Genomic DNA, 15,073 nt, shown 5'->3' on the forward strand with positions numbered 1-15,073 from the left:
TGATGAACACAGATGCAAAAATTCTCACCACAATACTAGCCAATAGGATCCAACAATACATTAAAAGGATTATTCACCACGACCAAGTGAATTTATTCCAGGGCTGCAAGGTTGGTTCAACATCCACAAATCAATCAGTGTGATACAATACATTAATAAAAGAAAGAACAAGAACCATATGATACTCTCCATAGATGCTAAAAAAGCATTTGACAAAGTACAGCATCCCTTCCCGATCAAAATTCTTCAAAGTGTAGGGATAGAGGGCACATACCTCAATATCATCAAAGCCATCTATCAAAAACCCACCGCAAATATCATTCTCATCGGAAAAAAACTGAGAGCTTTTCCACTAAGGTCAGGAACACGGCCTGGATGTCCATTATCACCACTGCTATTCAACATACTACTAGAAGTCCTAGCCTCAATAGTCAGACAACAAAAAGAAATTAAAGGCATCCAAATCAGCAAGAAGAAGTCAAACTATCACTCTTAGCAGATGATATGATACTATATGTGGAAAACCCAAAAGAATCCACTCCAAAACTGCTAGAACTTATACAGGAATTTGTAAAGTGTCAAGATATAAAATCAATGCACAGAAATCAGTTGTATTTCTCTACACCAACAACAAGACAGAAGAAAGAGAAATTAAGGAGTCAATCCCATTTACAACTGTACCCAAAACTATAAGATACTTAGGAATAAACCTAACCAAAGAGGATAAGAATCTATACTCAGAAAACTATAAAATACTCATGAAAGAAATTGAGGAAGACACAAAGAAATGGAAAAATGTTCCATGCTCCTGGGTTGGAAGAATAAATATTGGGAAAAAGTCTATGCTACCTAAAGCAATCTACACATTTAATTCAATCCCTATCAAAATCCCACCCATTTTTTTTCAAAGAAATGGAACAAATAATCTTAAAATTTATATGGAACCAGAAAAGACCTCGAATAGCCAAAGGAATATTGAAAAAGAAAGCCAAAGTTGGTGGCATCACAATTCCGGACTTCAAGCTCTATTACAAAGCTGTCATCATCAAGACAGCATGGTACTGGCACAAAAACAGACACATAGATCAATGGAACAGAATAGTGAGCCCAGAAATAGACCCTCAACTCTATGGTCAACTAATCTTCGACAAAGCAGGAAAGAATATCCGATGGAAAAAAGACAGCCTCTTCAACAAATGGTGTTGGGAAAATTGGACAGCCACATGCAGAAGAATGAAACTGGACCATTTCCTTACACCACACACAAAAATGGACTCAGAATGGATGAAGGACCTCAATGTGAGAAAGGAATCCATCAAAATCCTTGAGGAGAACACAGGCAGCAACCTCTTCAACCTCAGCTGCAGCAACTTCTTCCTAGGAACATCATCAAAGGCAAGGGAAGCAAGGGCAAAAATGAACCATTGGGACTTCATCAAGATCAAAAGCTTTTGCACAGCAAAGGAAACAGTTAACAAAACCAAAAGACAACTGACAGAATGGGAGAAGATATTTGCAAACAACATATCAAACAACAAACAGATAAAGGTCTAGTATCCGAAATATATAAAGAGCTTATCAAACTCAACACCCAAAGAACAAATAATCCAATCAAGAAATGGGCAGAGGACATGAACAGACATTTCTGCAAAGAAGACATCCAAATGGCCAACAAACACATAAACAAGTGCTCCACATCACTCCACATCAAGGCATCAGGGAAATACAAATCAAAACCACAATGAGATACCACCTCGCATCAGTCAGAATGGCTAAAATTAACGAGTCAGGAAATGACAGATGCTGGTGAGGATGCGGAGAAAGGGGAACCCTCCTACACTGTTGGTGGGAATGCAAGCTAGTGTAACCACTCTAAAAAACAGCATGGAGGTTCCTCAAAAAGTCGTAAATAGAGTTACTCTATGACCCAGCAACAGCACTACAGGGTATTTACCCTAAAGATACAAATGTAGTGATCCGAAAAGGCACGTGCCCCCGCATGTTTATAGCAGCAATGTCTGCAATAGCCGAACTATGGAAAGAACCTAGATGTCCATCAACAGATGAATGGATAAAGAAGAGGTGGTATATATATACAATGGAATACTATGCAGCCATCAAAAGAAATGAAATCTTGCCATTTGTGACAACGTGGATGGAACTAGAGGGTATTATGCTTAGCAAAATAAGTCAATCGGAGAAAGACAACTATCATATGATCTCCCTGATATGAGGAAGTGGAGATGCAACATGGGTGGTTTGGAGGGTAGGAAAAGAATAAATGAAACAAGATGTGATCGGGAGCGGGACTCTTAATCTCACAAAACAAACTGAGGGTTGCCGGGGGGGAGGGGGATAGAGAGAGGGTGGTGGGGTTATGGACATTGGGGAGCGTATGTGCTATGGTGGGTGCTGTGAAGTGTGTAAACCTGGCAATTCACAGATCTGTACCCCTGGGGCTAATAATACTTTATATATATATAAAATTAAAAATAAAAAAAAAATTAAAAGCAACAGTAATAAAGTAAAATATCACCCCCCCAAAAAAGATGAAATATAATACAGGATCTTTCTCTCTATAAATATAAACACAAACACACAATCTTTTTTTAGTATAATGGAAACAAAAGTCCACTATCATTTGTTGTTTTGTAGTTACTGATTTGCCCAAGAGTAAGATCTGTCCAAACCTGACCTAATTGCTAGAACTTTTAACTTCAAGTACAGTAGTTTTGCTCTCACTCAGTGCTGCCTCAGTAACTTAAGACTTCTTCACAATACAATTGTTAAAACTGGATGAACTATTTTCTTTTGGAAATAAATCATGTAAAATTCACAGAGATAAAATGTACAAGTAATTTAATTTTGAGGATTTTTCACACATATCCATGAATAGGAAGATAGGTAGGTAGGTAGACAAGTAGATAGATCATTTTTAGAAAACACTGTTAAATATCAAGAACAAAAAACACTGCTGAAAAAGGAAACATTTGTGAGAAAGTGAGCAAAGAGAATTCCAAAAGTCAAGCCCACCCAAGTATTTGTGAAATCCAAGGCTTTCCGGACCTCCTGGGCTGTAGTCTACTCATCACCTCTTCCCACCTGGTTTTATCTCTCACTGTGAAGGAGAATCATACTTGTGCCTCTAGACACCACAGTCCCCAAGTGCAAACTCAGACCTGACTCCCTATATACACGCTACCTTCACCCTCACCTGGAAGGTTCCTGCAGTTTAGACAAGAAATCTGGAATCCTGGTTACCTAGAATGTGTCAAAGCTTTGGATGGGCATTTTGTCTTGACCCCAAAGCTCCTCATTCTGTGTGGACAGGCAACTGTAAAAGGACGGGCAGAGCAGGATCCACCAAGAGGTCAATGGGTGGTAGTGGCGTAAGTATGGCTTATAACTGGACATTTTTAGAGTGGCTATAGGGTAGAGAGATGGTGTGAAAGAATGGTTACCAAAGGGTACCCTTGTGATGTTCAGCATTTTTAATTAGTTTGCGTATCCCAGGGTCTTGTTCTAGAAGAGATGTATCAAATCTTCTATGGAAGCAAGGAAGATAGGAATTAAGGGTAACTGTCAGGTGTACTACTATCTGTCACGACACATAAGAATCTGAAGTGAAAACACAGCCTCTCTAACATGCGACGTCAACTAAGGAGACCAATTTTCCCTTCAAATATGAAGTATCTATTCTTTAGTCTGTTTGTTTTCTGTCAGTCTGTTTTAATTTTGCAAGAGGCATAAATACCCCAGGCACATCCGTAATTATCTTAATTAATGCAAGTATACACACACACTTACCATGCTGTTCATTTTTGAAGATGATGAACCTGCTCTTTGCTTTCTTAAACTACTCACTTCTTCTACATTTCCATCTTTTGGTTTCAAAATCATCCTGCTGCTCCCTGCAGTTCCTTCGGATGAGGATCGCAGTCGCCTTTCTATAAATCTTCCTTCACGATATGGACTGAAGCTACTGGCAAGAACTATGAAAATAGATAAATAAATAAAAATTAATACAAATGCTTAAATGTAGTTTTTACAAATGTTCCATTGAAAAAAATGAGAAACTCTTAGTGTCATTCAAACTCTCTATCATACAAAAAATTTTTAATTAGTAATGGTAAATTTAGTTTACTTAATCATGTAATCACTTCAAAGCTCAAAACCTTCATGGTCATCCTTGGCTTCTCCATATCTCAGATAAATTGCATAATCCAAGCCTGTCCTTATTACCTTTAAATTGCATACAGAATCTGATCACTTCTTACTACCTTCTCCACCAATGCATCCTGGACCAAACTCTTACCAACCCTAGCTTGGGTTACTATAATACTTAAATAGTCTCCTGCTTTTGCCCATTCCCACTTACCTCTATCTCTTCAAAAAACACAGCCTGCTTTCCACATGGTAACCAGAATGATACACTGAAGACGTTAAGTGACATTGGTCATGATCACTCTTCTAGTCACAGAGTTGATATTTTCCCAACCTAAGTTGCCTTGTGATCTGTCCCTCCATTAAGAGTCTCCCTATGTTCACCTGTAACTTCACCTGCTGCACCCTCTTCCACGGCCTCTAGCAGTTGCTGGAACACTGCAGGCACACTGCAGTCCCATGACCTTGATCTCATAGGCTTTGCACAGTTATATTTCTCTTAAATTTTGTGTATCTTACTCCCTCATCACCTTCAACTCTTCACTAATATTCTACCCTGATTAATACCCTGCTCACCATACTTAAAAGGGTCTTTGTGAGACCTGAGGCCAAACTATAGACAATGAACTATCAGAAAGTGAAATTAAGAAAATAATCCCATTTGTAATATCAACAAAAAGGATAAAATACTTAGAAACAAATTTAACCAAGGAAGGGAAATATCACTACATGGGAAACTCTAAGACACTGACGAAAGGAGTTGAAGAATACATAAATAAATGGAAAGATATTCTTTGTTCATAGACTGGAGGAATTAATATTGTTAAAATGTCCTTACTACTTCAAGCAATCTACAGATTCAATGCAAACCCTATCAAAATTATAATGTTGTTTCTCACGGAAATACAAAAGCAATTCTACAAAAGAACTGCAAAAGACCTCAAACAGCCGAAGCAATCCTGAGAAAGAACAAAGCTGAAGGTGTCATATTGCCTGATTTCACTCTATATCACGAAGCTAAAGTAATCAAACAGTACAGTATTGGCATAAAAACAGAACATGGATCAATGATGGGACAGAATAAAAAGCCCAGAAATAAAACCATCACATATGAGCAATTAATTTTTGTCAAAGGACCCAAGAATATGCAATGCAGAAAGGACAGTCTCTTCAGTAAATGGTGTTGGAAAAACTGAAGAGCCATATGTAAATGAATGAACCTAGAACCCCATCTTATAACATACAAAAAAAAAAAAAATCTCAAAATGAATTAAAGATTTGAACATAAGGCCTGAAATTATAAAACTCCTAGAAAAAAAAAGTATGGGTAAGCTCTGTGACATTAGTCTTGGCAATGACTTCTTGGGTTTCACACCAAAAGCAAAAGCAACAAAAGCAAAAATAAACTGGTACTATTTCAAAGTGAAAAGCTTCTGCAAGCAAAGTAAACAATCAACAAAATGAAAAGGCAGATTATAGAATGGGAGAAAATAAATCTTCAAATAGCATACCCTATAAGGGGTTAACATCCAAAATATACAAGGAACTCATACAACTCAACAGGCATATGAAAAGATGTTCTGCATCACTATTCACCAGGAAAAGGTAAATCAAAACCATGAGATATCACACCACACCAGTTAGGACAGCTAGTAATAAAAAGTCAAAAGAGAACACGCATTGTCAATGCTGTGAAGAAAAAGGAACCTTTATATACTGATGGTGGGGATGCAAAGTGGTACAGCTACTATGGAGAAAGTATGGAGTTTATTCAAGAAATTAAAAATAAAGTTACCATATGATGCAGGAATTCCATTTCTGGGTATATATCAAAAGGAAATTAAATCATTAGCTCAAAGAGATAGCTGTACCCCACGTTTATAGTAGCATCATGTATAATATCTAAGTATGTAAACAATCTAAATGTTCATCAACAGTGAATAGAAAAATAAAGAGCTCAACTTTATATTATTTTTGATATGACTATATACCCCAGACATTCAGGTATGTATTAAATACTAATTTAAACATCTTCCATAATAAACGCAGAATAAATTTAGTATTATGGAATTTAGTGTACATAGAAATTCTTTCTTACATAAAAAACATTTACTTAACAGGTTTTAAAATGTTGAACTTCCAAATTATAAAATCTTTATGAATGCCACAAAAACCTCTCCACATACTGAAGGATAGAATACTATTATCTTTTCCTTGTTGACGTTACCAGCTTATTTGTCTATCCCTCTCTTTTTTAAAGTTGTAGATAACACAAATAAACAGCTAATGTCCCAAGAACCAGCAACACATTATCAAATTCATCAAAATTACTTTAATGTGTTAAATGGCTCACAATTAGGATCTTAGTCAACAGATTAATAGTCAGCAAGATATTCCCACAGAGGTAAGTATATACAGCATTCAATTCGGCATCGAGACAAATGATTGTTTCTAAATAAGAATTAGAGATAATCAGGAGAAGTACATTTCTACTCTTTTTTTGGTGCTATTTCTTTTAAAAACTGCCTAAATTCCAATTTGAGATCCACCATTTGCTAACAGTGTGATTTCATAGTTACTGAACTTAATCCTTAATTATTAATAATTGCCATATAAAACTTTCATTATGATTAAACAATACTGGGGCACATGGGTGGCTCAGTGGGTTAAGACTCTGCCTTTGGCTCAGGTCATGATCTCAGGGTCCTAGGACTGAGTCCCATATGGGGCTCTCTGCTCAGCAGGGAGCCTGCTTCCCCCCTTCTCTCTGCCTGCCTCTCTGCTGGCTTGTGATCTCTGTCAAATAAATAAATAAAATCTTAAAAAAAAAAAAAAAGATTAAATGATACTTATCTTGGGGCGCCTGGGTGGCTCAGTGGGTTAAAAACTCTGCTTTCGGCACAGGTCATGATCCCGGGGTCCTGGGATCGAGCCCCGCATCGGGCTCTCTGCTCAGCGGGAAGCCTGCTTCCCCCTCTCTCTCTGCCTGCCTCTCTGCCTACTTGTGATCTCTGTCTGACTTGTGATCTCTGTCTGTGAAATAAATAAATAAAATCTTAAAAAAAAAAAAAAAAAGATACTTATCTTGATGAGCACTGAGTAAGATAAGGGACTGATGAATCACTATATTGTATACCCAAAACTAGTAAAACACTGTATGTTAAGTACACTGTAATTAAATTTTTAAAAATAAATTTAAAAAGAAGATTAAATGAAACAATGCAAATAAATTGCTTAGCATACTTTTGGGCACACATTAAGTGAACAAAAAGGTTGACCATCATCAATCAGCATTGTTCTTATTATTACTATACTATAATTAAAGAATTAACTAAAGGTGTAACTAAAGCCGTAAGTACAAACAAGGCTACCAAGATAAAAACAATTTAAAAAGTAGGCAGATGCATAAAAATGATCTTGTATTAAATGTGGAAAATATTGGGCTGCATAATTATACAGCTAGAGAATTCACTCATGCATTTAAAACTTTAAAATTGGGCATCTGGGTGCCTCAGTCGGTTAAGCAGCCGCCTTTGGCTCAGGTCATGATCCCACCGTCCTGGAATCAAGTACAGTATTGGACTCCCTGATCAGTGGGAAGTCTGCTTCTTCCTCTGTCCCTCCCCACCCCTCGGGCTCTCTTTCCATTCCCTTGCTCTCTCACAAATATAAATAAATAAAATCTTTAAGAAAATAAAACGTTTAAATTGTTATATTCATGGAGGGACTAATTGGATTAATCATATAATCTTAAGATTCTTGACACTCTGATATATAATTTGACTTATTGTAATTTTTATGTAATAATTTAGTATTATTCTTAATGTTTTAGAAAGAGCTGGGGTCATGACATCACTAAGCCCGGTCACTAAGAGCCTGAGTTTTGAATTGAGACAGTTGTAATTTGATCTTTGCCACTTAACAGCCATATGATCCCTTGGTCTCAGTTTACGTATTTGTAAAATGGAGACCACTAATACCTGTCTCATAGGGTTTGTATCCCAAACAATTATCTACTAATGTTGTGACTTCAGAAACATTACTTAATGTATCTGTGTTCCAAGTATTTTATCTGTAAAATGGGTGGCTGTAATTGTAGCAATTACAACCATGTGAGAATTTGATGAATTAATGTATCCAAAGTCCAAAGAATTGGAAATAATAATGATAAGACATAAGAAGCATTCAATGTTGGGAGAACTAGTTGGCAGTAGTAGTAGTAGAAGTAATAGGAATAGTAGGAGTAGCAACAGCAGCAGCAGAGGCAGTAGGGATCACAGCAGAGGAAAAAAAAAGAAAAAAAAGATAAAATACTGTCAAATACAGCCCCGTAGGTGGCATACATTCAACAGTTTTCTTTTTTCTTTTTTTTTCTTTTTTTTTTTTTTAAGATTTTATTTATTTATTTGACAGACAGAGATCACAAGGAGGCAGAGAGGCAGGCAAAGAGAGAGAGAGGAGGAAGCAGGCTCCCTGCTGAGCAGAGAGCCAGATGTGGGGCTCAATCCCAGGACACTGGGATCACGACCTGAGCCGAAGGCAGAGGCTTAACCCACTGAGCCACCCAGGCGCCCCTCAACAGTTTTCTTAAATGAAATTTAAATAACGAAGTTTTCTGTTAAATGACATACTGGAATAATTCAGCCACCCATTTCCATACCCCCCTTTTTTAACCGAAGAGAAAGTACCCAATGTTACACAGGTATTTAATGACAGAGGCAGATCAGAACCAGTATCCAGGATCCAAGGACAGTATTTTTAAATATTACAAGCCTATTATATTTAAAGATTTATATTTATTTGTGCTGAAACATAGATCCTACTTAATTCAAGTTTTGTTAAAAAAGGAAGTAGAATTTAAATTATGGAAATTTCTTTTATAGTGACTTTGGCTGGAATATAACCATTTCATTGACTAAGAAATAAAATTAATTTCATTGACTAAGAAACACCAATTCTCTACCATTTCCTCTAAAAAAGGAAATCCTTATTTTAGATAAGGCCACATTTCCAAATAAAATTAATTTCTTTCATCTCTCTTCTGAGGGCCAGGATCTGGACAACACAACTAAGAAAAATGAGTAATATTGCTGAATTACATTTTAGCATAATACAAGTCAGGTAAGTTTAAAATCAAGTAAAGATTTAAGACGAATTATAAATAAGAAAAAAGACTAGAGAGTGGAAAATAAGGAAAAGGTGGTTTCTATTCATGAGCTGGAATAAGAAAATTAAATAAATTAGAATGAAAATTCTATTTCATATTTACAATACAAAGAAACTGACCATACCTTTGGCAGGGTTTGATTCATATCCATAGGATGTTTTGTTAAAAATATGATGGTCACCAGAAGAAGGTATTACCCTTGAATCTGAAACAGGATGAATCCCTTTAACACGGTCAGCTATTGCTTTATGTTGCTCATAAAATCCAAGTTTCCTTGGGGAGCTTGTTGCCAACATTGTTTCACCATTTTGTACTACCATATGTTCTTCTCTTTGCATATCTCCTGATAGGTGAGTCTCTGAGTTGTTCCCATTCATAACAGGTAGTTCGGTGATTTGCAATAACACTTCCTTCTGATTAGCAGCAGAGGTTTCTAATAAGGAATTAGATTCAGTGCTACACCGGCCTTCTAACCTGTATTTTCCAGGAGACATAATTGCACAGGGAACAGTTCCCATAAGGTCTATTGTTGTCTTTGTAACAGCAGCAGGATTGGAAGAGATCTGAGAGGTAGAATCATTGTGGCCAAAGTTGTCACAGTGGGATGCCATGCTTCCACTTTTAGGAAATGCATCCGCTTCAGACACAGAATCTTCAGTCAAGGCTAAAAACTCTGAAGGTGTCTGAGCTGTTGTAAGATCAGCAGAAAGCAATGGAGACTGTAAAGAACTTCCTGCCCGTTCTGTTACATCCACAGAACAAGATGGAGAAGCTCTTACTAATACAGGTTCTCTCTCTTGGTACTGTGTAATTTCCAATGAGAATCCAGACTGTTGTACCAATGAAATGGATTGACTCTGTGGAACTGCTTTAGAAAACTTATAGTGAGATGAAAAGGATTTAGTAAGTAGCTTCTTTGTTGACTGCCTAACAGAACGGCGAGTTTGCTCCTCCGTGAATCCAGAATCATCCCCCTCACTTTTGCCAGAACTTAGGCAATTTATAAAAACATTCTTATTAGTTGAGTGCTCCTTTTCCCTTTCAAAATCTTCTGTTAAAGATCTTGTTATCTTCTTATTCCGTGAACTGCTAAAACCAACGGAATGTCTTCCCCTGGTTTTAATATGTTCTTCCAAACTCAGTTTTGGCATACTGCTATGACCAGATTGAGCACCATTTGAAATACTAAGGTTCTGGTTGGTAGAGTCTTGCTTAGGTTCATTCCCCTTCTTATGGTGGAAACTAATGGAAGGAGTACGGAATATGCTCCTGCGTTTACCTGTGCTACCTGAGCTTGAGTTAGTGCTGGAAGGAGAGGAACTGTGGACACCAACTGTATTACTGGAGGAGGGTGAGGAAGGAAGAGAATCATGTCTTCTGCTAATACTTCTTCTGAATATTGGCAACCGGGAGACCAGGGTAGATCGTCTTGATCCTGAGTCCCCCATTGGGACTCCAAGGCTTGCACTGTGAGAGCCAACTTAGCAGCCTAAAAAAAGGTTAAAACAAAAAGAACAAGTCAGTAGCATTCAATTATAAATTATAAAAATAAAGACATTTTAAAATAAAACACTGTTTTTCAGGACATGGAATAGAATTCAGTTCATACTAAAATAATAAATAATAAAATCTGATACTTAAGAATTTTTTTGAAATTTTAAGTACCAAGATTATCCAGTAATTTGCACAGCAATTTTATAATGGCTCAAATATTTCAAGATTACCAAGAATGCTTAGTCTGTTGAAAAGATTATTGGGTTGGGAGACACAGATTACTATTCAAGACCCAGCTTTACTACTCCCACTAGTTCCATAATTTGGTAAGTTGTTTGATCCTAACTTTCTATGTCTACTGTTTTAGATGTAGTAGGCATGAGACTGCCATAATCACTTCTTTCTGGGTAAAAAGCCCCACCTCTACCTCTATTGGCCAGTAGCAGGTAACATCACAAGACTCAACAGGCTACTGATCTGAACTTAACAATCACAGACCAGACCAATGGATGATCAGACACTAGAACCTTCAGTCAAAGAAAAACAAAACAGGAAGCATTCTTCTCCTTGGAGTTTGATTTGGGGGCAGTTAGAGATAATCAGGCCTCTGGCAGAGGAAACTAAACCACGAAAGATACAGTGCAGGGTTAGAAACAAGGTAAGGTTATGAGGAAACTGTGACTTTGAGTTGAAGACAAGACTTGAATGACAACTAATTAAACTGGTAATGTTGAGACAAGTAAGAATACATAGTGACAAAAGCAGAAGCACTGAAAATTTATGAACCATATTAATGTCGGGTGCTGATGATGAAGAAAAAGAAAGAAGGTGAAGGTGGCAGCTCTACAGTTCATTAACTGTGATGTACCAAGTACTTTTCTGACACAGATTATCTCTTGTAATGTTTCTAACTGTAGAAGCAGATAATATTACCATCGTCATTTTACAGCAGAAAGGTGACTTTCTGTCATTCAGCTAGTAAGTGGTAAAGCAGGAATAAGAAACTAATCTTTATGTAACCACAGGATCCGCTCAGAATCAGCATAGTAATTCTGCCTTCAATAGACAAGAGCCAAGCCTTGTGCTGCTGAAGGTCCCGCTATGCTTCCATTCCAGAGATGCCTACTTTTATTTTATATGGTCAGTCTTGCCATTCTGATGACTGCCATTTTCCACTGATTTTCATAAAGTGCTGTGATTGGTTCCTGTTTTGCTTTGTTTTGTTTTGTTTCTATATCTCACATAATTCCTTAACTGTAATGTATATACCCCCTGCATCAACTTGAATCAGACTGTTCATTTTTTTTTTTTTGCAACCAAAACTACCTAACTGAACAGTAACAAATACTACATAAAATGACCAGCCCTCCATTTTATCATTCTTACAGAAAGATTATGAGATTGAACAAGTGAAATACCTTCATGGTCCTGAAGAAGTATGTAACAAAAATGAAAAACATATTCCCTTTCAGATTCACATTCAAAAATATTTAGTATTTTGTCCCTAATAATATAAAATCTAACAGATTTGCATTAGATGATTTTTATTAAATGATTTCTACTTGCATCACTAAATTTGAATTTAAATCAAACTATGTGTAAAACACTCCCAAAATATCTACATATTCTTAAAAGCCTTTGGGAGAATAAAGCTTAAAATATAAACAAAGACACTTAGGCTCTTAAAAATCTCAAAAATTAAAAATACCTAATTTGCCTCCAAGGTTAAATCTAAGTTATAACCAATTTCCAATTTCCAAAGTGGATACAAAAATAAATAAATAAATAAATGCTGACACAAGAGCAAGAAATGTTAGGGCACCTGGGTGGCTCAGTGGGTTAAAGCCTCTGCCTTCGGCTCAGGTCATGATCTCAGGGTCCTGGGATCCAGGCCCGCATCAGGCTTTTTGCTCAGCAGGGAGCCTGCTTCCCCTTCTCTCTCTCTGCCTGCCTCTCTGCCTACTTGTGATCTCTGTCTGTCAAATAAATAAATAAAATCTTAAAAAAAAAAAAGAGCAAGAAATGTTAAAAAAAAAAAAGGCCAAGAAATATTTTAATATACACAAATACTGAAAATATCCAGTAATAATGGTAAATATCTTGACATTAATGCATTTATAACCATAGATTCACCACCAGCTAAAAATCACAATGGTTAGTAATGCTCCAATTATGACAAAATTCTTCAAGAGGCATTGAATGGAAACAAATCATTCACATTAATGAAAAATCACAATTGAGAACGATGTTAACTAAAGCATCAATAAGAGTGAAATCATGAAAAAAATGTATTTTTTTTTTAAGATTTTACTTATTTGAGAGAGACTGAACACTAGGGCATCTTTGCTTTGAGACCTTAGTGTCTAATATAATATATAATTAGTAGCTGTAGAGTAAACGGATTTCAGAAGATAAAGGTTTAACTTAAATACATCGTTACTTCAAACCTAAATAAACCTATTTTCTGCCTCACTACCATAAATAAATGCTGCAATTTTGAGGTTAATTAAATAACAACTTTTAGATTCATGTTAACTGAAAGCCTTTCCAACTATAAAATCATTCAATAATCTAAAATTTGCTAACATCTGAAAATGCTCTAGAAACACAATGCTGAACAAGTTGAATAAAACAATATATCATATTAACTATTAATGAAAGACTGCAACATGTTAATTTTATTTTTATTATAATTTTATTATGACAATCACCTTTTAATTTCTTAATAAACCTTGTGTATATTTTCATGATTTTTATAAATTTCCAAGTCAGATAGAATAAACATATTTTCTCAGTTCCCCTCTAATATTTCTTGGTTCAGAAGTCATATCACCTCAATTATAATAGATCCTAAAAAAAATATAGGTTGAACTAGACCTGCCCATCTTCCAGGGGCCTTTACTACTATGAACATTATTTTCTCAAAGAAAACAAATTTGTTATTTAAGAAGAGTGTCTTCTAACTATACCATTAAAGCAATATTGATAAACAAAAAATTAGACTATTATAGACAATACCACCACACAGATGCATAACCTGACCCTACTGAAAGTGATATGAAATTCAGTTTGATCTCAACTGAATAAATGGTAGCCTTAGCTCTTTAACACCAGAATTTAACAACAACAACAAAAAACCCGGAAGTACTTCATTCAGTTGATTTCTGTAACTTTAGCAAACACTGTCATTACCCTTGAGAGTGCAACATCATACAGTAGATCTATTCTGAATAAAATGAGAGGTGACATCTTATTTGGCATGGTTCAGAAAAATACAAATTCTAGCTAAAGGGGCTATATGCATTGTTAATGCTACCTATTTAAAATAGAGTTATATGTAAAATAAATACTGAAATACACATGCACACACATACACACACACTTTCTTTTATGATTTCAAAGGCATTATATGAAAGCATACAAAGACCTTGCAGGGTTTCAAACCAATCACCTTAGAAACTTAATACCACATACACAGAGAGCTATATCTATCTGTGCAAGTAAGAAGAACAAAACCAAACCCCCTTCATCTTTTTCTTTCCCAACATTTCTTCAAATATTTTCCTAGAATTTGAATACCCCTCGTATTTTGTCACCATAAGCCAAAGAGAAGTCACCTGACAGCCCACATCTGAGACAGTCCTAAGTATCATGTCTTTCTCTCCAAACTTGTGATGTTTAGTTTATAAAACTAAACAGAAAACACACACACATGCAATAAGCAATAAGCAAAAACAAAAACAAAAAAGGGTTTCAAATCCAAGCTCTACCACTTACCAGTAGCATGAGCTAGAATATAGGTAATAATTATTTTAAGTATAAGAAGGTACAACATCAGAAATAAACTTAGCACTCTTCCTGATACTGAATATATTTCCAGTTTCTTCCTTTTCTGATGCAATGCATTCAAGTGGGGCGTAAAGTGATTATAAAAATGAGCTACTTATCAAAATCTTCCCCAATTACTCCATTTTAAAAGTCACCTAATAATATTGGAGGGGCATACATAAATCAAGATCAGTATTCCAATCCTTTATGATGAACCTCCCCAAAGTATACATTTTAATTGCAACTTAAAAACAATGATCAATATCTAAAAGGTTTGTGCAGAATGTTGCATGAAGTAAATCTGATCTCAGCTAGATGCTAGCCCGAGAGAACCTGAATGAACATGCTGAAAAGAAAATCTATGACACGGGATGAAGTAGAAGGAAACTCGTAGAAACCAAATATTCTCTAGATAACAAT

The 15,073-nt window shown here is 35.9% G+C and overlaps 1 protein-coding gene across 4 annotated transcripts in view; it reads right to left on the bottom strand.

Annotated features, from left to right (window-relative positions):
* Positions 1–15,073, bottom strand: part of CCSER1 (coiled-coil serine rich protein 1) — a 728,492-nt gene that overhangs the window by 571,001 nt on the left and 142,418 nt on the right. For all 4 annotated transcript variants that reach the window (XM_032861661.1, XM_032861652.1, XM_032861643.1 and 1 more), the window contains exons 2-3: positions 9,456–10,820; positions 3,808–3,992 (exon numbers count right to left, since the gene is read on the bottom strand). In XM_032861661.1, the coding sequence (XP_032717552.1) occupies positions 3,808–3,992; positions 9,456–10,779 (1,509 nt within the window). In that variant the 5' untranslated portion in view covers positions 10,780–10,820. The remainder of the gene's footprint in view (positions 1–3,807; positions 3,993–9,455; positions 10,821–15,073) is intronic.

The sequence above is a fragment of the Lontra canadensis genome, unplaced genomic scaffold (assembly GCF_010015895.1).
Source record: "Lontra canadensis isolate GAN:19392208 unplaced genomic scaffold, GSC_riverotter_1.0 scaffold1, whole genome shotgun sequence".
In the NCBI taxonomy this organism is placed as follows: Eukaryota; Metazoa; Chordata; class Mammalia; order Carnivora; family Mustelidae; genus Lontra; species Lontra canadensis.